We start from the raw sequence: 23,941 nt of genomic DNA, 5'->3' as shown, positions 1-23,941 counted from the left end.
CAACTCAATGGATGGTACTGGGCACCCCTGATGCCAGCAGGACCCCCTGATGTGCCCCATGGGCAGCTCTTACCTCCACCACCCCCAAAATCCCCAACCCATCACCCCTAGCGACACCCCTCACTCTCCATGGCCCCCCCCGTTTCCATCATCCCTAAGGACCCCCCATAACCCCCCTTTGTTGCATTTCTAGCTCCCAGCACCCCCAGGGACACCCCATGGACCCCCCCAAAACCTGTCACCTCCACTGCACCCCACATTCCCACCCCAAATCCCCCTGTTCCCAGCACCCGCCATCCCGAGGGTACCCCAACAGCCTCCGAACCCCCGTCCCAGCACCCCATGAGTTCGCCCCCCAAGCCCCTTCTGGCTCCGCCCCTCACCCAATGGCGAGCCGGGGGTGTGCCCTCAGGCCCCGCCCCCTGATGCTGTAGACCAATGGGCGCGGCGGGGCGGGGGGCGCGGCCGGGCCGCGGGGTTCCGTCCCCCACGTGCTCGGGCGCTGCGGCGGGGCGCGGCGAATGGAGGCTGCGGGAGGCGCGGCCCCGGCCCCGGTCCGGGCTCTGCCGGCCCAGCCCCAGCCCCAGCCCCAGCCCCAGCCCCAGCCCAAGAGCCGGGACCTCATCAGGAGCCAGCGCAAGGAGTCCGAGGTGAGGGCTGGAGGCGGCGGTGCCACCCGCTGGGGTCCCGGCGGCCGCTGATCGGGCGGGGTGGGGCACCCCGATGGGGTGCGGGGGGTCCCTGCTCAGTGCTCGGGGCCGTGCCCCGGGTTTGGGGTCCCTGCGTTGCCGTGGTTGGAAGAAGCCTGGCCCTGGGTTAACGGGTTCGCGGTCCCGAGGGTGCTCCCCTATCCCTGTCTGGGGTGCTGAGGGGTCCCCAGTCCGGAGTGGGGGTCCCCATGGAGGCTGCCCCTGTCACAGGCACCTGCCTGCCCCGCTCCCAGAGCTTGCAGCAGGGCTTGGGGTCCCAGCAGGTCCTGGGCTGCTCCAGGCACCCACTTGCCCCCCCCCTCCCCGCAGGGTCTGGGGTCCCCGCCACCCTTCATCCCTCCTGCCCAACCAACCAGCACCAATCCCCCCGCTGCTCACTGCCCCTGCCCCGCTCCGGGCTCGTGGTGCCCGGCTGGGGAAGCAGGACCAGGCTCGGGTCATCAGGATCCAGCCCTGGGCTGATGCCGCGGCCACCGTGGGGCCACAGGGATGGGAAGATGTTGCCTCCCCACCGAGGAGCTGCGGGTCGAGGGGCTCCCTGCGGCTCCCTGACCCAAAAAGGGTCCCCTTTTCCCAGGGGACGGTGTCCGAGCGGCGGCCCCTGCGCCCTGCCCTGGAATTCCGGGGTTGTTTTCCCTGGCTCAGGCTTTCCAAGCGGATTAGCACCGAATTCCTCATCGGCTTCAGCCCCCGGAGCCTCCCCACGGGTCCGGCTGCAGAAGCGGGCTGAGAAACCAACGCTTCTGAGCGAGCCGGAGCTCGGGGCTTGGCATCCTCCGGGGTCATCAATATTAATGGTGCCGATGCGCATCGCTCCCGGCCGGGCTGCCCGGGGGGATGCAGGGATTCAGGCGGAGGAATGATGCTCATTCAGTGATTACCCATCCACGGGTTCCCGGTGCTGCGGCTGCTCCTGGCCCCGCTTAATCCTCCGGTGAAGTTTCATGCTCCAGTTCCTCATCCGCAGGGAAGCGGGGGGAGATCCACAACACGCTTCATGCTCTAGTGGAAGGTGTCTCTGCCCGTGGCAGGGTTGCAGCTGGAGGAGCTTTAAGGTCCCTTCCAACACAAACCAGTCTGGGATTCGAAAGGGCTGGAAAGCTGCTGGATCTGGGATGGCCAGGACGGAGCACGGGTGGTTTCTGCGGGGCACTTCTGCAGCCAACCAGCCCCAGACTTTGCTTTTAAGGCTCTGAAATACCTCAAGGATCCCCTCTGGATCCTGCCTCTGCTTCCCCTGGGATTTGCTCAGCGCTGGTTTTCCACCCCCCTCCCAGATTCACACTGGGTTTTAAGCACCCTCATGTAAATGTCGCGCTCTGGAGACCCAGATCAGGATCACCCCTGCACCAGTGGCTGCTCCAGAGCCTGGAGGAGCTTTACTGCAGGGCCGGGACCGCTGGCAGCCATCCCCCCTCCCGAAATACCCACGGGGATGTGCCAGCCTCCCCCCCGTGCTGTTCCCATCTCCGCAGGGCTCCGTGGATTGTCCCAACCTGGAGTTTGAATACGGGGATGCTGACGGCCACGGCGCTGAGTTAGGAGGTGAGATGGGCTTTGGTGCTGTGCTGCTATTAATAGGTGCCTGCTGGGGAGGGAAAATTCCCGTGGGGAATTGGGCTCCCGGGATGGGGGATGGATGTCGGGTGGTATCATCCTGGTGATAATAGAGCAGGAGGCGTTTATTAATAGAGGCAATGAGCACAAGGGACGTGTGGGGACAGCGGGGTTGCCGGGACACAGGGGTGCAGGGGTGACGTGTCCAGGCTGGGGAATGTCACCCGTTATCGTGGGCGTCGCGAGGGGCAGAGGCCTCATCCTGTATCCTCCTGCTGCAGGACTGCCCCGTCACCCTGCGCTCCCCCAGCAAAGGGTTATTTATAGCTGTGAGTGTTGGGGCTGAGCTCGCTGGCCTGGCTAAAGCACGTTTGCTCTGTGAGGGATCCTTCCTCCTCTGTTTTGGGACCGTTCCAGTCCCTCCTGGTGCTGCTCAGCACTGTAGGACTATGGGGATTGTATAGGAATTTATAGGAACAGGCAGTGTTGGGTCCCTCCAAGTCCAGCCCCAAAATGTCCAAGTCGCTGGATGTGACAGGGGGGCTCCTGTGGTTCCTCCCTGCACAAACTGGGACAGAAAAGTGCCCCTTGGAGATGCAGCTCAAGCATCATCACTGTGGGGTCAAGAGAGACATTGAGGTGCTGGAGCAGGGCCAGAGAAGGGCAGCGGAGCTGGTGCAGGGCCTGGAGCACAAGTGTGATGGGGAAGGGCTGAGGGACCTGGGGGGGTCAGTCTGGAGAAGAGAAGGCTCAGGGGGGACCTGATGGCTCCCTCCAACTGCCTGAGAGGAGGATGGAGCCAGGAGGGGCTGGGCTCTGCTCCCAAGGAACAAGGGATGGGACAAGAGGAAACGGCCTCAAGCTGCACCAGGGCAGGTTTAGATGGAGCTGAGGAACAATTCCTTCCCCAGAGGGTGCTCAGGCATTGGAACAGGCTGCCCAGGGCAGGGCTGCAGTCACCGTCCCTGCAAGTGTTCACACAGCGTGGAGACGAGGCCTCAGTGCCATGGGTTAGTGGTGGCCTTGGCAGTGCTGGGAACGGTTGGGCTGGATGAGCTTAAAGAGCTTTTCCAACCTGGTTGGTTCTGTGATTCTAAGGAGGACACAGGGAGGAAAATGAGGAGTTTGGCAGCACTGGGTGTCCCCAAGTTGCCCTCTGGAGCTGCAGAAGGGCTCAGGGATAAGTTTAGGTCTCTGCCCCACATCTCCTTGGGTGCTTCAGGGCCCCCCAAGGAGCTTGGCCGTAAAGAGGAGGGTGAAGCTCCTCCTGGTCCCTGCTGACCCCTCCCTCACCAGAGCTGTACAGCTACACCGAGGAGCCCGAGCTCGGCAGCAACAGGAGATGCTTCGAGGAGGATTTCCACGCTCAAGGTACCAGCTCTGGGCTCAGCTCGGGGGCTCGGGGTGCGAGGGGACCCCCAGGGGGGCACCCCTGGTTGTGGTGTCCCTTTCCCAGCGCAGGGCAGGAGGTGGCTGGAGCTGGATGGGGCTCAGCAGAGGGCCTATGTCATGCGCCTGCTGGATGGGCTGGAGGTGGTCAACAGGGACAAGAGGCTCAAGGTGGCACGAGCCATCCTGTACCTGGCACAGGGTAAGGACCACATTCCCCGGCTCTGGATGTGGATGGGTATCTGCTGCCTGGCTTTGGCATGGGGGCTTGGGAGAAGCCTTCCGTTGGGTTTGGTCATTGCAGTGAAGCCCCTTCCTAGGGTGGTCCCGTGGGCTCCAAGGGGCTCAAAGGCAGCTCTCCCCTAACCAACATCTCCCTCTGGTCCTCTCCAGGGGTCTTTGGAGACTGCGATAATGAAGGTGATGTCCTGCACTGGTCTCGGCACAACTGCTTCCTCCTGTACCAGCTGGGAACCTTCACTGCCTTCCTGGAGCTCCTCAACATGGAGATTGAGTGAGAGGTCCCCACTGCCCGTGCTCTCCTCACCCTCCTCGTCCTCTTCTTCATCTTACTCTTTCTCCTCACCCTCCACTTCTTCATCGTCTTTCTCCCTATCATTCTGTTCCTCTTCTTCCATTCTCTTTGTCCCTATACTCCTTGCCCTCTTCTTTCATCTTCATCATCATCTTCTTTCTGCCCATTCTCCTAACCCTCCTTCTCATCTTCTCCCCATCTTCCTGATGCTCCTCTTCTTCCATCCTCCTGATGCTCCTACATCTTCTCTCCTCACCCTTCCCACTCTCCTCTTTCTCCATTCTCCTCCTCCTCCTTCGTCTTCTTCCTCCCCAGCCTCCTCACCCTCTTCTCCCTTCCCCTCTGCCCTCCTCTTCATCTTCTTTCTCCCTATATTTCTCACCCTCTTCTTCTGTCTTCTTCACCCTCCTTCTCCTCACCTTCTTTCTCCCCATCCTCATCACCTTCCTTCTCATCTCCCCATCCTCTTCACACTCCTTCCATCCTCCTGATGCTCCTCTTCATCTTCTCTCTCCCCATCCTTCCCCCCGCTCCCCTTTCCCCTTCCTCCTCCTCACTGAGGACCAGGGAGGTGCCACAGCCCCAGCAGTGTCCCCACCACTGCAGGCACAGGCTGGGCTGGGGGGCGAGGAGCACCCTGTGCCCGTGGCTGGCTCTGAGCGTGCCCCCTTCCCCGCAGCAACAGCCAGGCCTGCAGCAGCGCGCTGCGGAAGCCGGCCATCTCGCTGGCCGACAGCACGGAGCTCAGGTACCCACCTCAGCCCCACGCGAAGGGGGAGGCCATGGGGACAAAGTGACCCCCTGGGGCCGGCAGCGTCACCCACTGCGGTGCTGCCCCGGCAGGGTGCTGCTCAGCGTCATGTACCTGATGGTGGAGAACATCCGAGTGGAGCAGGAGACGGATCCCCCCGAGTGGAAAACCTGCCGGGAGACCTTCAGGATGGAGCTGAGTGAGCCCCAACGTTCACTGTGCCCTAAGGAGGTCCCTCGGTTGTGCGGATCACTGGGGATGGGGAATCCGCTCTGACCCTGGTCCCTCTCCCCACCAGGTTTCCCTGTGCACGCTGAGGAGCCGTTTGCTCTGCTGCTCTTCACGATGGTAACCAAGTTCTGCAGTGGCCACGCTCCGCACTTCCCCATGAGGAAGGTTCTGCTCCTGCTCTGGAAGGTGCTTCTGGTGGGTGCAAACCTTTCCTTTTCTTCCCAGAAACCGATCCTTTTGGGAATATGCAGCTTGGATGCTCCCCACTGTGCAACCATAATGAGGTTATTTGGGATGGCACAGGAAGCTGACACCAGTTTCTTCTGGGATGGGGGTGGGATGAACCATACAGGGGATGGGGGGTTGGGGAGAAGTGTGGAGAATGAATGGCTGGCCTTGATGGAGTCATAGAATCATGGAATGGTTTGGGTTGGAAGAGACCTTAAGATCATGTAAGGTCACGGACAGGGACACCTTCCACTAGAGGAGCTTGCTCCAAGCCCCTGTGTCCAGCCTGGCCTTGAACACTGCCAGGGATGGGGCATTTACCACTTTTGGGGGCAGATCTTGAAGGCCTTTCCCAACCTATCTGGTTCTATGGTCCTATTGATTCCGTGACCCAGCGCATGGTGTCTTCATCCTCAACCATGGCATGGGGTTTCATCCATCTACTTTGATGGCCTCCACGTGCTGCTCCCCTGGAAGCCCCCCAGAGCCGCGCAGCCCGGGCGGGCTGTCTCTGCTCCGGCTCTCTCACGTCTCCCCTTGGTCCCTAGTTCACGCTGGGTGGATTTGAAGCCCTGCAGGAGCTGAAGGTGCGGAAGCGCGAGGAGCTGGGGCTGCCGCCGCTGCCGGAGGACAGCATCCAGGTGATGCGCAGCATGCGCGCGGCTTCGCCTCCGACCTGCTCCATCGAGCTGGTGGAGCAGCAGCAGCAGAAGCGGGGAGGACACCGCAGCCGAAGGGTGAGAGCGGCCGCATCCTCCTGGAGCACGGCCCAGGATGTGCTGACAATGGGGACCATCATCCGGTCAAGAGTCAGTCTGTGCGTGGGAGCGTGGTTCCCTTTTCTCCCCATGTTTCCAGTTTCAGGGAATCCCAGACTGGTTTGGTTGGAAGGGACCTTAAAGCTCCTCCAGCTCCAACCCCTGCCACAGGCAGGGACACCTTCCACTAGAGCAGCTTGCTCCAAGCCCCTGTGTCCAACCTGGCCTTGAACACTGCCAGGGATGGGGCAGCCACAGCTTCTCTGGGCACCCTGTGCCAGCGCCTCAGCACCCTCACAGGGAAGAGCTTCTGCCTAAGAGCTCATCTCAGTCTCCCCTCTGGCAGGTTAAAGCCATTCCCCTTGGCCTGTCCCTACAGGCCCTTGTCCAAAGCCCCTCTCCAGCTTTCCTGCAGCCCCTTTAGGCACTGGAGCTGCTCTCAGGTCTCCCCTTCAGGAGCCTTCTCTTCTCCAGGCTGACCCAGCCCAGCTCTCTCAGCCTGGCTCCAGAGCAGAGCTGCTCCAGCCCTCGCAGCATCTCCATGGCCTCCTCTGCACTCGCTCCAACAGCTCCACGTCCCTCTTGTGCTGCTGCCCCAGAGCTGGATCAGGACTGCAGGGGGTTCCCCAGAGCACAGCAGAGGGGCAGGATCCCCTCCCTGAGCTGCTGCTCACGCTCTGGGGGTGCAGCCCAGCACACGGGGGGGTTCTGGGCTCAGGTGCACACTGAAGCCAGGTCTTGGGGAGCCTCTCCTCACCCAGTTTCAGTTGCAGCTGATCAGTCCTGTGGTGCTTTTGATCCAGAGGAAGCGAGAGGACGTCCTGACCTTATGGCAAAGGGCTGATAAGCACCAAGAAGCAAACTGCTCCCAGCAAGCTCGTCTTTATTTAGCTCCACTCTCTGAGTTGCTGTGCTATGCTCTGAGGATGAAAATGCCTCTTGCTAGGGGAGAGATGCCGGGTGGTAGATACAAAAGCTGAGATGGAAAATGGGGTCACACCTCTTAGAACAGCAATGTTAGAGGTACAGAGAGGGTTATTCCTTGTCCAGGCTCTGGGGGCAAGAGCTAGGAGGGGAACCTCATCTGGGGAACATTTGGGAGTTAGATCCTTCCACTATGGAATCAGCTGGGAGGGAAATAACACCCATGGAGTGACTTGAATTTCTCCTTCCCCTTGTGCTGCAGCCCCTGGTGAAGCAGGACAGCCTGGACATCTACAACGAGAGAGACCCCTTCAAGCATGATGAAGCAGGAGTGGATGAAGAGGAGAATGATGATGTGGACAGCGGGCTCGAGGGGGAGCTGGACCTGATGGAGCGGGATGCGGTTATCGCTGCCATGCCGGCTCAGCGCCTGCCTATTGAAAGGGTGTCATTCCCCAAAGGGCTCCCCTGGGCCCCCAAAGTCAGGTAAAAGCCTCTGGTATCCCAAGTGGCCTTGCTCTAAGGTGAAAACTGGGAGAGAAAAGATAAAGAGGATCTTTAAAGAAGGATAAAGAAGTCGGTGCTTTCCCTTCCTAAGACCTGCACATGATATGGGGGCGCATTAGGAAAAGGAGGTGACAACCTCTGCCCCCATCCCTCTAATCCAAGTGAGTTTTTTTGCTGTTGATTCAAAACCTGGATTTAATCCAATATCTTTAACCCACAAAAGCATCTTTCTGATGTGAGAGCAGTGCCGGGGCTAAGCGTGTCCATCCAGAGCACTCCTCGCATGGACACAGCAAGAGCTGGTGTCCCGCGTGGGTCTCCGTATGCATGGTGCTGTCACTCCATGTAACTTCATGCTTGTTTGCCTGGGTTGGTGCCTGAAGCCCAGCTGGGTTCTCTCTGCCTGTGGGAGCCTTGGCTCTGGCTTCATGTCCTGCTTGGAGCGCTGAGACCCTTGGCTGGGTCTCATGAATGATGCTCAAAGGTGCACAAGGTGCCCGGTGGCTCTCGGAGCAGCTCGTGCTGTGCCACACCACAGAGACAACATTTGGTCACTCAGAGGGAGCAGATGCTGCTTGGAGATGCATGCGGTGGAGGCCTTGGCAGCTTGGATTCAGTGGTCTTAAAGGTCTTTTCCAAGCTGGTTCATTCTATGTGCTAGGAGCAGAGAGTGGATTAGAAGGAACTGGTGGTAGAGAGCTCCTCTCCATTTACTTGCAGCTCCCATGGGGTTGCACACCAAAGACAACTGGTTTCAGTTCACGTTGATCCCAACCTATGAGAGCAATGGGGGTTCTGTGCCACTATTAAGACCCCTAGAAATCAATCCTAGACAGCTCCAAGGCTCTTTGCTGGCCCCACACTGTCCTTTCTGAGCAGTGGAGGCCGCAATGTGCTGTAAGTCCAACCTTCTCCTTGTGTTTGCTCCATCAGACAGAAAGACATCGAGCATTTCCTGGAATCAAGCAGGAACAAATTCATCGGATTCACGCTGGGACAGTGAGTGTTTCATGTGTGGGTCCAGCCAAGGCTGTCCCATGGCTCCCATCAGTGCAGTCTGATTGGTGAGAGGTGTCCACAAAGGGTTTATGACCCCAACCAGCCCAGGGCACGGGTGGGACGAGGCAGAGCTGGGTTCACTGCAGCAATGCACTTGGGGTTATAGAAAGGTGTTCCTGGAGGTGCTGGTCCCCAAGCACCTCTTGCTATTAAAAGTGAGACCTAGCCCACAACGGGTGACCCCTGGCCCAAGCCCGAGATGGGTTTGATGTGTGACAGGGTCAGGACAATCTGGTACCCACAGCAGATGCCCCAGTTTGAATGCATCGAATCACCCTGGTGTGGCCCTCTTTAGGTCTCTGTGCAGAGAGCTGATTTCACCCCAGTTCTTCACCCTCATGTCCTCTTCTCTAGTGCAGGCTTTGCGGGGAGGAGGTTGGGCAGCTCTGGCCACCTCTCCCAGCCCCTGACCCATGTGGGATGCGTTCAGTAGACTCCAGGCTCCCTCTTTCACCCTGCCTGCCATGGAAGGGTTTGAACACAGATCCCCTTCCCAGCCTTGGATTTACTGTTTTCCTCCTCCACAGAGACACTGAGACCCTCATAGGGCTCCCACGGCCCATCCATGAGAGTGTGAAGACCCTGAAGCAGGTGAGATGGTGGCTCCATGCGTGGTGCAGCAGCCCAAAAAGCCTCGCTGAGCAGCAGGGCAGCTTCTCTAACCTCATTCCCTGCTAGTTTTGCTCCCTGGCACTCAGGAGATGTTCTGAGGTGGGATCAGAGCCATGGGGATCGTTGGCCAAGGTCACTAAGGTCCTAGGGAACTGTAGGGCATCAGGTTCTTATCCACATCAATTTAGTGAAACAGGACTTAGAAGGAGTTTCAGCTTCCGAGGACGTAGGTTCTCAGCCCACAATAAATGGGAATTTCATGGGAATTTAGTCTTCTACTCCTCTTCATTCAGTCTGAGCTCTTCCCCTCCCTGCATGGGAAGTCCATCTGAATCCAGTCAAGGTCCGAACAGCTTGAGAGGGGCTGGATGTCCAGCACATGCAGTGTGGGATCCTCATGGCTGGAGCACAGTTACTGGAGGGAGTAAGAAAACCCCTTCTAGTTCATTATCCCAGGAAAAGCTTCTGGAGCTCTTGCAGGAATTGGGGAAAAGGAAGGAAAACTGAGTCCTCACTGCAATTCCAATTGGATTCTCCAGCACTTTGACTTCCCCTTTGTGTAGGGATATAGCATTGCTGTGTCCTGGTGAGCATTTACCATGTGCTTTGAAGGTGACAGACTGGCTTTGGACATACAAGCCCAGAGCCGGGCTGTTCCCCAGGGGAAGCATGGCCAGCCTTGGCTCCTGGAGCGCTCCACATGGAATGAGACACCTTCAATTGCCTGCTGGCCCTATCTAAGCTCTGGATTACCTTTTGGAGGAGATTGTCCCTCTCCATTTACTTACAGGGAGATGCTGGAAGGAGTAGGTGGAAGTAATCAAAGGCATCGTGTGAGGGGCTTCAGGGACAGGGATGTCCACACAAAGATGAGTTCTCCACACACCTAACTCAGACATAGGTGAAATGAGCAACTGTTGTCCTCACTGCTTGTGTCCCATCCCTCACTTGTGGTGTTCCTCTGCCTCTCTGTGTGTTTTGCCAGCACAAATACGTTTCCATCTCAGACATCCAGATCAAGAATGAGGAGGAGCTGGAGAAGTGCCCCATGTCTCTGGTAAGAAGTTGCTGCACCCCAGCACTAGATAGATGTGTTTCCAAGGTGTCACAGAAATCCATATGTCTCCCTGATCCTTAGGACACACTTTGGATGCTCTTTATTCTAGAGGTCCATATCTTGGTCAAATGTAGCAGTGGAGAAAGGCCTGGAGCTCCCTGCGGCCAGCAGACAGCTATGTCCAGTCCTCAGGCTGGGTTTGATGGAATTTCTGACATATGGACTGGAAGTGCTTCATCTTCCCTTGTTTCTCATGTTTCCCTCTGCTACAGGGGGAAGAGGAAGTCCAGGAAACCCCCTGTGAGGTCTTGTATCGAGCGATGTTGTACAACCTCCCCCAGTATATGGTAAGATCGTGGTTCTTACAAGCAAAGAGCTTTTGAGTGAGGAACGATGCCAAGCTGTGAATTCGGAGCTTAGCATGGGGCTGAATGGACAGGAATGGTGGGATTCTGGTGCATATCCAGAGCAGAGTTGGGTGGAAAGCACAGTCCAAGAGGAGGGATTCAGAGGATCAAGGGGTGTGGATCCACAGGGACACGGTCAGATGGTTGGAGACAGGTCAGTGGTTGGAAAATGAGCTGTCTGCAGAGGAGGGGGAACAATGCTGCCCTGTGGCAGGTGGCTGGAATTAGATGATCTTTATGGCCTGGCTGTGCAAGGTATGAAGAGAGAGGCTGAGCCTTGGCTTAGTCAGTCCATCACGGTGAGCAGAGCTTGGGCTGGTGAAGCCCTACTGAGTTGGCTTGAAGTTGTGTGGTTCCAGCAAGGGAAGGAGAAGGAAGGAATGTCCCATCCTGGGACCATCCCTCTCTGCCTGCCCTCTCCTGCAGATAGCGTTGCTGAAGATCCTCCTGGCTGCAGCTCCCACCTCCAAAGCCAAGACTGACTCCATCAACATCTTGGCAGATGTGTTGCCTGAAGAGATGCCGTGAGTCCCTGACGGGGTGGTCACCATCTATCCCAGCTCTGCCACGAGGTCTTGGGCAGAGCAGGAGAGCTGGGGTTTGCCAATAGGTTTGGGAGGCTCCGGATTTGGGGATAGCTCTTTGGATAGTGGAAAATGCCCCATCCCTGTCCAACCTGTGTTCAAGGCCAGGTTGGACACAGGCGCTTGGAGCAAGCTGCTCTAGTGGAAGGTGTCCGTGCCTGTGGCAGGGGTTGGAACTGGAGGAGCTTTAAGGTCCCTTCAACCCAAACCAGTCTGGGATTCTCTGAAATGAGAATCCAAGGGGGAAGCAAAGGTCCCCGTTTCCCTGGAGCTTGTCCAGGTGAATATGAACCCTCAGTCCCTTTGTCCTCCTCGCTCCCATTCCCACTGTGCTGTTGCCTTCTTCCCTCCATCCCAGCATCACCGTTCTCCAGAGCATGAAGCTGGGGATTGACGTGAACAGACACAAAGAGATCATCGTGAAAAGCATCTCGGCTTTGCTGCTGCTGCTCCTCAAGCACCTCAAGCTGAACCACATCTACCAGGTGAGGCTCAGCCACCACCAAGTCATCTTGAAGCCACTGGGACCTGATAGACCCTGTTCCAAACAGACCTCTCCAGGATGGGTTTCCATGAGGAGCTGCAGATCACTTTCCATAGCAGTGAATCCTGGTTGTGGGCCAGGATTTGTGTTAGGGATAGGGTTGCAGGCAGGGATAACCTGCTGCAGTGTGTCTCAGACTGTGTTTTGGCAGGATTGTTTCCACTCGCATGGAAGGAGTTTTCCAGGTTCTGGACAAACAACGTGGCTGATCTGGGATCTATCACAAGCACAAACCTCCCTGATCGAGGGGGAAGGGGACTGGGGTTAGACAAGGCTGCCTTTTGCTCTGTCATCTCCAGTGACCAGAAATAGAGCTGGGCAGGACCTCACGGGGTCAGCTAATCTGGTCCTGGGTCCCTCGACGGGATCAAGTGCTTGGGCTCCATTTTCAACACAGGCTCTTAGATGCAATCTGATTTCTGTTTCATCTGCTTGGCACCCATTGAACTGCACCCACATGAGGGCTTTGAGCTGTGGCCTGGGCCCACTTCCCACCATTTTCCAAGTCAATGAGTTTTTAATGGTTTTACCTTTCTTTTAAAGGTTTCGGCATGGTGCAAACCCGCCTGTGTTGGGAGGCCCATGGATAGTTACCTGAGCATTAGAGTGGATTAAATAGTATATATTGATGATAGCTAAATGTTACATATTGAATTGGATAAATGAAACAAGCCCCCACTTCTTCACAACCCTACACTGGCTCTGGGTGCCCCAGATGCCTTCACTGATTTTTCTCACTTCAGTCCCAAACCAGCTCCTCTCATTATTCCTCCATGGCAGGACCCTGGCGGTCTGTGGCTAAGTCTGGAGAAGGCTGGGGGGGTTTCTCCCCAATTCTGCTTTTGGGTCAGCATTGGAAGCAGCTTCCAGTGTCTGAAGGGGGCTACAAGGATGCTGGACAGGGACTCTTCATTAGGGACTGTAGTGACAGGACAAGGGGTGATGGGTTCAAAGTGAAACAGGGGAAGTTCAGGTTGGAGATAAGGCAGAAGCTCTTCCCTGTGAGGGTGCTGAGGCGCTGGCACAGGGTGCCCAGAGAAGCTGTGGCTGCCCCATCCCTGGCAGTGTTCAAGGCCAGGTTGGACACAGGGGCTTGGAGCAAGCTGCTCTAGTGGAGGGTGTCCCTGCCCATGGCAGGGGTTGGAACTGATGAGCTTTAAGGTCCCTTCCAACACAAACGAGGCTGGGGTTCTATACTACTCTATGTGTGCCCACTCTATGCAGAAAGAGTTTTCCATCTGGTGGGAGCTGCTGTACATGATGCAAACCTTATACAGCAGCTTCTGCAAGGGGCAGATGGCCTGTGAGGTTCTAGAGAAAACCACCAAGACTCCTTTACTCCTGGCTGGAAATGGGTTTCCATTCCCAGGTGATGCTCCCAGTTATTCTAGCAAACCTTTGACCCATTTCACTTCTCTTCCTCAGTTTGAGTACGTGTCCCAACATTTGGTGTTTGCCAACTGCATCCCGCTGATCCTGAAGTTCTTCAACCAAAACATCCTGTCTTATATCACTGCCAAAAACAGGTACAACCACCTCTGGGGAACAGGGAGGTGATGGAGAAGGGGGGCTTTGTGCATGAGGAACCCTAACATGTGCACACGTGGTGGGACCAAGTGACCTCTGGTCCCTAGCGTGGCTTTGGGGGTTACACTCTCCACTACAGGAATGTGCTGTAGGGGAGCAAATCCCTCCTGGTTAATGGGCAGGACCAGATGGGGGTTCCCAGTCTCTCACTGGACTATTGCAATACACACAGACCTGTCTCCCTTACTGCAGGGGGCTTGTTTTAATCTTTACATGGACTCCTGGAGAGCAGCCCAGTGGCAATGGGCATCTCCGGGCCACAGCTTCCAAAAGGCCAGATGGGATGGAGTGTTCTAGGTCCTTTGTACTGCCTATAATTCATCTTTCCTGGCTTCTTCAGGTTTTGCATAGGTGTCTCTTACCTCTGGCTGTGTTAAGTCTGTGTAGGGGCTGGCTTGGTTACTGCAGGTCAGTGTAAGAAGGCCCGCATGAAAAACAGCAATATATTGATTCACTCAGTAATAATAACTTCTGCTTTTGGTTCTGTGCCTTAACATCACCTAAGTGATGAGGGATCATAGCTCAGGAGCGCTTTGCTCCCTCCTCTGCTTTCTGATGGAGGCTGCACAGGCAGGATACACATGTGGAAAATGAGGTTGGGTTTGCTGCTGGATGCTGTGATCCAGGGAGGTTCAACTGCTCCTGCCGGAAACCAGATGTCCCTGTTGTATCCTAAGACCTGTTTTGTTGTTGGGTTTCCTTCCTTTTGTTAAATACGTATATGAAAAACTGATCTATCGTGTCTTAATGGATCCAAATCCTTCGAGTCCCTATTAAGGCACTCAGGATGTGCATTGGAGCCAGGAGGAACCAACATGCTCCATTAAGCTGAGCCACGAGACAGTAGTGAGGCTGGGAGCCCATTTGGATGCCATCCGTGTAGTTGGAATGCAGACGGAAGCACATCCATGGCACTGGCTTCAGGCTGCTTCACATGCCCAGTGTGGAGATGGGATTCCTCCCAGTCCAAACTCCTTGCTGCATAAGGCAGTGCTGCCATTGCAATTCCAGCCGCAGGGACAGTGAAGTTACACATTGCTGGGCACAATCATGGAGATCATCAAAAGTTGCTTTCGTGTGTACCTGGTTTTAACAAGTCCCTTCTTTCCCACCTTCCACAGCATCTCTGTCCTGGATTATCCTCATTGTACAGTCTATGACCTGCCCGAGCTCACTGCAGAAAGCCTGGTAAGCAGCACAGACAGGGTCCTATTAACTAGTACTGCTGTACGTGAGAAGGTGAGGAAGGATTTCTGCTTCCTCTTTTCTATCTTCCTTTTACTGTAATCCCAAACATTCCCAAAACTAGACTTTTTTTTTCCCCTCCAGACCTGACAACTCCTCCCATCACTCACTATGAGGAGGAGGCAGTGCCGGTGTTGTGCACCCCATGTAATAGTTGGGTTTAGAGTTTCCCCTTTGGCTTCTCCAAGAGAGAACCAGCTTCTTTTAAAAGGATTTGCCCAGAGGCCATTGCCTCCCAGGTTTAAATTGCTGGGAGTGCTCCTAAGAGGCCAGTAGATTAAGGAATGAACCAAATTCCCTATGGAGAGGAGCTTGAGTGTTACAGAGAAGAGCCTAAGTGTTATGGACACCAGCCAGCACAATGGGCTGTGTGGATACACACACTACAGAGGAGACATTAATGCTGGCGGGTTCCTACCTGCAGTAATTCAAGTGCAGAGAAGGGTGGACTTGGAGAGGGAACAGAGCAGGGGAAAGCTTTGGGGTTAATGGGGAGAGGGAGCAGAGGGAAGTGAGACCATAAATGATGCAGGGATCATTAGGAAAGGGCCTGACCCAAGCCAGTCTCTGCAGGGATGCTCTCATCTTGCCTGGCTGCTAACATCTTAAGCCTGTGTTGTTTTCCTTAGCATCATATAGGGCAAAAATCATTAAAATAAGTGATTTTCCCTTGTTCCTGTGAGCCAAAGTTACTCCTGAATCCCTTCAAGGCAGAGCTCAGCCAGCAGAGCCAAACTGGTTTCATCGGATCTGTAGCCACAGTGTTTCTGATGTGCCGCTGTGATGCAAATCCCTGCTGTGAGCTCATTATGTCACATCAACTTTATATCAAACCCTGTTGTGGCTGTGGATAGGTGTGGGACCATGAGATCCCAGACTGGTTTGTGTGGGAAGGGACCTTAAAGCTCCTCCAGTTCCAACCCCTGCCACGGGCAGGGACACCTTCCACTAGAGCAGCTTGCTCCAAGCCCCTGTGTCCAACCTGCCCTTGAACACTGCCAGGGATGGGGCAGCCACAGCTTGTTTGGGCAGTTCCAGCGCATCCTCACACACGGGCAGTGTGCTGGTTCCTCACCACTGTCCCACCACCTTCCCACCAGCGCTTCTTGCCTCCCTTTGGGTGCCTGCTCTGGGCGACAGCTCCCGGCCATCACCTCCCTCCTTACCAAAGGGGTCAGTGCACTGTTCCGTGCTGCTCCATGCTGGGGGCTGGCTGTCCTGCCCAGGCTCCCGTTCCTCCAGCCCTGCCAGGCTCCCAGCAATCCTCTCCTGGCCCGATGGGGACATCTAGTGACACATCGCTGCCTGCTCCGGTGCCCCACGCTAACCCTTAACGTTTACAATCAGCTTTATGGCTGTAGAAGACTGAGCTTCTTAGGGAAAATATTCCCAGTTATCCCTTCCCAGTAGGGCCTAGTTCCCAGTTTGGGAGCTGGGGCATCAAAGGACAGTGCCTCATGGGCGCATCGAGGTATTAGCTTCATGGGAGACTGATTTCATTAGGAAATATGAGGAAGCCAACTTGAATTTTACCACCTGCGTCCATCTTTGGGAGGACACCCACAAATGTAAGGATTTAATAGACAGTAAAAGTTAAACATGAAGCAAGGACAAGCTTTGGAGTTAGCAGGGAGGAGGATCAGAGGGAAGGGAGACCATAAACGATGCAGGAGTTGTTAGGAAGGAGCATGCACTTGCACACGAGTTTGTGTTTCTTCAGCCAGCATTTTAGGTGTTGTTTTAGTGGTTTTTGAACACTCTGATGCAGTGATTTTTAACATCACAGCTGTAACTCATTTCTTAGCCGATGGTTAAAACAGGCTGAGAGAGCTGGGCTGGGTCAGCCTGGAGAAGAGAAGGCTCCTGAAGGGGAGACCTTAGAGCAGCTCCAGTGCCTAAAGGGGCTGCAGGAAACCCAGAGAGGGGCTTTGGACAAGGGCCTGTAGGGACAGGCCAAGGGGAATGGCTTTAACCTGCCAGAGGGGAGACTGAGATGAGCTCTTAGGCAGCAGATGGAAAGGCTCTCACTTGAAGCTATAGAGACAACGTGACACGGGAGACAGAAATAAACCCAGCGGCCCATGAGATGGGAATTCGCTTGTTCTCCTGGGGTCTGTTTGGAAACCCAGTTGGTGCAGAGGGAGCAGATTAGGAGCGGGCACAGGTATGAAACTGCACAGCCCCTGCTCCTGAGCTGGCACCCCCAGAGCCGCATGCAGCATCCATGGGCACCTCAGTGACATCCCCGCTCCTGTGCACAGGAACCTCCAGCACAGGCACAGCCTCTGCTGGCAGGAAGGTGCTTGCTCAGGGTGGCTTTTACCAGCTCCCAGCATTAAGTGAACAAGAAGTGCCTCTGCCTTAGTCTGCCTCTAAACATTCTACGTACAAAAGCATTTTACCGGCTTACTGAAGCGATGGTTCGGTGCTTAAGAGCAAAGGCTTGAGGCTGGCAGGTTTACTGTGGGTAAATCACGTTTCAAAGCTGGGTTTGACAGGAGGAGCTCCTCCCGAGGATGCCCAGAACGGGGAGCACGCACCAGGCTGCTGTTTTGCCATGCGTTGTCAAGGCTGGAGCTTGCTGTAACCTTTTCCCAGCCTCATCCCCAAAGAGGGGACACTTGGGCTGTGCTCGGCGCTGCTCAGACATAAACTGAGTTACTGCAGGGATGGAATTGCTGCTCACAGGCACTGTTAATACAAGCTGGGGCTTGGGGTGCTTCTATTAAACCGATGTCTAAAGCAATCCATCAGTTGCCCTCCAGCTGATCTTTGTTACAGCCAAGCCTTGTCCTGATGCAGCCCCTGCTGTGTCACCCTGCGTGGTTGTGCGATTCCCTTCTATTTGGCTGTAATATGTCCACCAAGCATGTGGTAATTCATGAATTAATGCTATATAACTGACCAGACCTGCCCTCTAAGCAGTGGGGAGCGCCGTAATGTGCTCTGTGGCTGTAAACGAGGAATTCAAATGTACCACAATGGAGGTTTCCCATGCTGGGATAATGTGATTTATCTGAGCTCTGACTCAACATGCTGATCGCATCCCAGCCTTTCTGAATGGGTTTCCCTGGAATCTCCTGGCTTGTCAGCAGCTTGATGAGAAGCCAAGCGAGGAGGCAGCTCCTCTGCTCATCTCCAGCAGAAATGAGACTTGTGCAGGCAGCGATACGGAAGGTTTTCTGCACAAGGGCATCACTGTGGCGGTGCTGTTGAACCCTGCACTAGGGTTAAGCTTTTCCTTCTCCTCTTGCAGGAAGCTGGAGACAACAACCAGTTCTGCTGGAGAAACTTATTCTCCTGCATTAACTTGCTGAGGATTCTCAACAAGCTGACCAAGTGGAAGCACTCAAGGACGATGGTGAGGGGACGTCCGGCCTTCCTGAGCCCTGCTGTGTGCTGCCAGTGTTGAACCTCGAGTGTGTCCTGGCTCTGTGCTGTGGGCTTCAGCCCAGCCTCCCTGCTGAGAGCTTGTTCTGGCAGTGCTGGAGCTTCTGCAGCTTCACCATGTGCTCATTTTTCTGTCACAGATTGAGCTATAAATGCAGAAGTAGGATTTGGTCTGCAAACAACACTGATTTCTATGACCCATAAGCTGCAGGCAGCAAATGTTGGTTATGTTCATAGAATCCCAGACTGGTTTGTGTTGGGAGGGACCTTAAAGCTCCTCCAGCTCCAACCTCTGCCACAGGCAGGGACAGCTTCCACTAGAGCAGCTTGCTCCAAGCCCCTGTGTCCAACCTGGCCTTGAACACTGCCAGGGCTGGGGCAGCCACAGCTTCTCTGGGCACCCTGTGCCAGCGCCTCAGCACCCTCACAGGGAAGAGCTTCTGCCTAAGAGCTCATCTCAGTCTCCCCTCTGGCAGGTTAAAGCCATTCCCCTTGGCCTGGCCCTACAGGCCCTTGTCCCAAGCCCCTCTCCAGGTTTCCTGGAGCCCCCTTAAGCACTGGAGCTGCTCTAAGGTCTCCCCTTCAGGAGCCTTCTCTTCTCCAGGCTGACCCAGCCCAGCTCTCTCAGCCTGGCTCCAGAGCAGAGCTGCTCCAGCCCTCTGATCATGTTGAACCCTCCTGTTCTTCCTGCTAGGGGTTTGGACCATTTGTGTCCCAGGTGTTCATGCCCAAAGCCTCACAGGCAGTGCTCACATGGCTTCCTTGAACACACTGCATCAATCCGTGCTGATTTCTTGACAGATGCTGGTAGTCTTTAAGTCAGCCCCGATACTGAAGCGAGCTCTGAAGGTGAAGCAGGCCATGATGCAGCTCTATGTCCTCAAGCTGTTGAAAATCCAGACCAAATACCTGGGCCGCCAGTGGAGGAAGAGCAACATGAAAACCATGTCAGCCATCTACCAGAAGGTGCGGCACCGCATGAACGACGACTGGGCTTACGGCAACGGTGAGTAGTGCTGGGAAGCATCCCCCCTGCCTGTGGAGCTGCAGTTGGATCACAGGGGGGTTGTGGTGGTTTGGATCCCATAAACTTCTCTGGGTCAGTGTTGGGGATCGATTTCTGAAGCTTTAAGGCACCTTTCAGCGCCATCAGGAGGGATCAAATTGTTGGCATGAGGAAAGGTGGGAATAATCAGATCGGGATGGGCACGGTCGGCTTGGGTCTCCAAGATGAGTTTCTACCAAGCCCAGGCCTGTGTTTTTTGCATTCCCAACTCACTTTGGCCATCAGGATGCTAAATGACATTGGTATTCCCACCATATGTGTGTGCTTCTGATGGCCATGGGGTGATAATCTGACCGATGGCTCTGCAGATCACACCTGAGAAACAACAGCGTTTGTGTCCCAGCACTGTGGGTGCTCGGAATCCTTGAGCTCCACCTAGATGTGCTGGTCTGTTTAAGCAGCTCTTACCTAGTCTAAAGCTGTGGGGTTTGATGCAGTTTCTGATGTTCCTCGTGTATTAATCCATGGGACGCATCAGACCACGTATTTGTATTCCCATGTAGGTACACTCAGTTGCTGCAACAACACACCCAAACTTAAGAAGAGAAGGCAGTGCGGAGACCTCATAGCAGCCTTCCAGTATCTGAAGGGGGCCTATAGAGATGCTGGGGAGGGACTCTTCATTAGGGACTGCAGTGATAGGACAAGGGGTAATGGGTTGAAACTTAAACAGGGGAAGTTTAGATGGGATATAAGGAGGAAGTTCTTTACTGTAAGGGTGGTGAGGCACTGGAATGGGTTGCCCAGGGAGGTTGTGAATGTTCAGTCCCAGGTTGGATAGAGCCTTGGGTGACATGGTTTAGTGGGAGGTGTCCCTGCCCATGGCAGGGGGGGTTGGAACTAAGTGATCTTAAGGTGCTTTCCAACCCAAACCATTCTGTGATTCTATAAGACAGGAGTAGAAAGTATTAAAATATCTTTTTACCTCAATAAGACAGACTTACATTTCTGCTCTGTATCTCCTACTTAATAACGATTAAGTAGAAAAATTGGGCAGCATTCCTGCTTCAAAAGAAAGCAGAATTAAAAGCCTCCTATCTTCTTTATGGGAGAGGAAAGCACTATGTTAGGGTGCTCAACTGTAAAAGATAGAAATCAATGTTTGAAGCCCTCTGTGCTTTTGGTACCAATGATACCACTGTGACATTAATACAGAAGAGTTAAACATTAGACTTGATACTTTTAATTTCACTTTAAGGATGGTGGAGTTCCCCACATGAAGGGACTGACTCTGGAGATTCCAGAGAGGAACTCTGCATCAGGGCCTGTAAGGACAGGCCAAGGGGAATGGCTTTAACCTGCCAGAGGGGAGACTGAGATGAGCTCTTAGGCAGAAGCTCTTCCCTGTGAGGGTGCTGAGGCGCTGGCACAGGGTGCCCAGAGAAGCTGTGGCTGCCCCATCCCTGGCAGTGTTCAAGGCCAGGTTGGACACAGGGGCTTAGAGCAAGCTGCTCTAGTGGAAGGTGTTCCTGCCTGTGGCAGGGATTGGAACTGGATGAGCCTTAAGGTCCCTTCCAACCCAAACCAGTCTGGGATTCTATGACTGGGGATTTCCTTCTGTCCTTTTACTGGGATCTCTGTCCTACCTTTCTCACATGCTGGTGGTTCCCTGTGGGATATAGCACAGCAGAAGGGCTTCTTTTTGCCACTAACAGGATACCACCTGCCTTGTGGGACTTAAATAGCTTGAGCTCTACATGTGCCAAAGAAGCAGGAGAAGACTTACCCACGTCAGCTGCCCTGGAGCAAGGGTTTGCCCGAACAACGGAACTGACATGGCAGTACTGGGAATAATGCGATTTTAAGGCAGATGCAAAGCATAAAGTGCTCCGTGTGTCCCTCTTCACCCAAAGGAGTTGATCCCCAACATAATGCAGCACTCCGTTGCACAGTTCACTGCATGGAGGCTGCCTCCTGAGCTGGACACTGCCAGGGAAGCACTTGGCTCTCGGAGGCACGAGCTGGAAGGGTTTTTCCTGGAGTGTTTATTTCTGTCTGGATTCAGCTCGGACCTCCCCCTCCCTCGAGCATGGCTGAGCTTTGCCAATGAATGTACTGAGCCTTTATGGAGCAAAGGGCTGTTCCATATAGATTTAGAGCTCAGAAAGGCCAGCTTTGGAAATACTAATGGGTCCACGTTGCACATGTACCGAACGTTACAGGTTTAAGGCGGCGTGGCTATTGCAGGCAGTTGTCAGCTTTTCAGCATCATGCATAGTTCTACTTGTCCAAATCTAAGCAAAATGAGTTGTCAGTAGCTCATCATGAGCTCACCAGGTTTTAGCATTAAATCCCAATCTCTGCTTCAGACATCTATGGAGATTTTCAGGAATAGTGGTGGGGCCTTTCCTGCAAAAAGCAGGAGGTTGGTACTGATAGAAAGTGCTTAAAGCAGAGCAGGAATAATTGCATTTCTATAGGAAGCTTAATTTACATGTGATTTTAACATATTGCATTTAAATACCTTAAATTATAATGTATACATGATGGGAATGATTCAGAATAATAATTAGGAATAACTGGCTAATGCTGTGGTCAATTCATGTGGTTGCTGTAAAATCTTCAACCTTTCTTTTGATAGAATCACAGACTCACAGAATGGTTTGGGTGGGAAAGGACCTTAACATCATCCAGTTCCAAGCCCCTGGCATGGGCAGGGATGCCTCACACTAGTCCATGTCCAAGGCTCTGTCCAACCTGGCCTTGAACACTGCCAGGGATGGAGCATTTACCACTTCGCTGGGCACCCTGTGCCAGCACCTCAGCACCCTCACAGGGAAGAGCTTCTGCCTTATTTCCAACCTGAACTGCCCCTGTTTCAGTCTGAACCCATCACCCCTTGTCCTAGCGCTACTTTTGCTCCAAGCTGATCAGAGTTATTTGTTCCACAACCCTTTGGTCTTGTTCCTCCTTCGAGGCAGATATTGATGCAAGACCATGGGATTTCCAGGCGGAAGAATGCACCCTGAGAGCCAACATTGAAGCCTTCAACAGCCGCAGGTACGACAAGCCTCAGGACTCGGAGTTTGCACCGGTGGACAACTGCCTGCAGAGCGTGCTGGGACAGAGGCTGGAGCTCCCCAAGGACTTCCACTACTCCTATGAACTGTGGCTGGAGAGGGAGGTGTTTTCCCAGCCCATTCGCTGGGAGGAGCTGCTGCACTACCAGTGAGAGCAACACCTCCATCTGCCCCAGACCCACCTTGGTAAGGACTCAGGGTGCTACAGCCTGCGGAAGGGAAGAGCGTTTCGGACCTGGGTGTTCTTGATGGTAAAACAGAAGAGTCTTTCCAAAGAGACCAAGCCTCTTTGTGTCTACTCCAGAGTGTGCAATTCCCATCATTTTGGAGGTCACCCCTTCCTTGTGACTGCTTGGAGAGCAGAGACCCACCCAGAGGCCATGGAGCAGGTTCCAGGGTCACACTAGTGGCAGTGTTGAGGGAACTTCTCTGGTCTTTAGTGCAGATTGATGCCAGTGTATGAGAGCTCAGAGTCCAGGGCTGCCTCAGCTTGGTTCGTGCATGTAAGTTTGGTGTTAAGAGCATCTCGGCTGTGGAAGGTTTTCATCTCTCCCGAATGCCCCTGGCTGTGCATAGTTTGCTTTGGTTCATTCACTTATGGCTGTCTGCTAACGTGCTTCGGACACCCAAACCACAAGCAACCTGCTCTGCCTGCCTAATGAAGCTGAAAACAAGACGTGGTGCTGTCTCCAAGTCTCAATCAGAGGCCGCAGGTTGACTTGGCCGAAGGAGATGACTTTGCTTTGTCACCCCCAGTCTGGCATTGCTGCTGCTGCTGCTGGGATTACACAACCCCATGTACAGAGCTGTGCTTCCACAACTGACAATCTCTGCATCATTCATAGTAATCCATCACCTCTTCACTGCTCCGCTTCCCTCCACCATTCCATTCATCTTGCCATTTGTATTGGAGTGGAAGGATCAGTAAGTTGTGCAGTGTTAGGACAGAGGCTGCTTGCCACATTTCTTTGCACCTGGTTGTTTTTGAAGGATCGTTACTCCGACATTAGGTTTTCCAGGGTTTTGGAAGGATAATTCCTTGTGGACTGACCTGCTGAATGAATCTCAGCCCTTGGTACCGAGCAGGGTGATGTTCCCTTCTCCTTGGCCACACTGAAATGGGAGGTTTGGCTTTGTAGTTTGGCATTATGAAAACTGTATCTTTCTCTACAAAATCTTATCAGTCCAGAACAGGGAATCCTGGATCAAACATCCCTCCCCAGCCATGAAACCAGGAGTTTGGCTTTTGTCAAAGACGTGTGTGTTAATACAGTGCAGGCAAACACTTTGGCTACAGTTATCACTATATTGAGCACACAAGGGATGAGACCACCAGTATTTGTTAGGACATGCTTATTGCTGTGGAATTCAACTGAGGACGTTTGTGTAATGGGGTTTTGTAAAAGGTGTTTTTAGCATTAGTAAGTCCATTCCCTCTTTAAACTTGCTTTTGCTCAAAATCAGCTTCTCAAGCACACACAATTACTTCAGTTTTCTCTTCCTGTGCCTTGATTTCAGTGCTTCCTTTGCTGCTTTTGGTGTTTCTAAAGGATAAAACCATCCCTCACAAACCAACCCATAAACTCAGCTCTCACCCCTGCTCCTGCCTCTGCTGTGAAGGGCATCTGTCTGACACACTCTGGATGTTCTGTTGTGATGTAGCTGTAGAACTCGGGCAAAGAAGAGCGGGTTTATGGGCTGTGGCTGCCTCACAGTGCTTGTGCTTGTTGTAAAGGAAAATGTTATTTAAAACTAAATAAAGCCCATATGGAAACCAGAC

At 54.1% G+C, this 23,941-nt stretch overlaps 2 protein-coding genes across 4 annotated transcripts in view; one reads left to right on the top strand and one right to left on the bottom strand.

Annotated features, from left to right (window-relative positions):
- TNPO3 (transportin 3) overlaps window positions 1–23,941 on the bottom strand; it is a 179,696-nt gene that overhangs the window by 134,638 nt on the left and 21,117 nt on the right. The gene's annotated exons all lie outside the window — the stretch shown is intronic.
- STRIP2 (striatin interacting protein 2) lies at window positions 522–22,459 on the top strand. The gene is made up of 21 exons (XM_057425449.1): window positions 522–650; window positions 2,186–2,255; window positions 3,564–3,638; window positions 3,724–3,858; window positions 4,050–4,170; window positions 4,871–4,939; window positions 5,035–5,141; window positions 5,241–5,368; window positions 5,950–6,138; window positions 7,346–7,569; window positions 8,524–8,589; window positions 9,177–9,240; window positions 10,247–10,318; window positions 10,591–10,665; window positions 11,152–11,249; window positions 11,668–11,794; window positions 13,279–13,379; window positions 14,562–14,628; window positions 17,942–18,046; window positions 18,877–19,081; window positions 22,063–22,459. Exons 1-21 carry the CDS (start codon window positions 522–524, stop codon window positions 22,311–22,313), a joined length of 2,478 nt encoding a protein of 825 aa, XP_057281432.1. The 3' UTR covers window positions 22,314–22,459.

Source organism: Pezoporus wallicus, unplaced genomic scaffold (assembly GCF_028554395.1).
Source record: "Pezoporus wallicus isolate ANWC-B61680 ecotype Strahan unplaced genomic scaffold, APGP_CSIRO_Pwel_v1 contig_4722, whole genome shotgun sequence".
NCBI classification, from domain to species: domain Eukaryota; kingdom Metazoa; phylum Chordata; class Aves; order Psittaciformes; family Psittacidae; genus Pezoporus; species Pezoporus wallicus.
The sequence above is the reverse complement of the archived record's forward strand: the minus strand, read 5'-3'. Positions and strand labels throughout refer to the sequence as shown.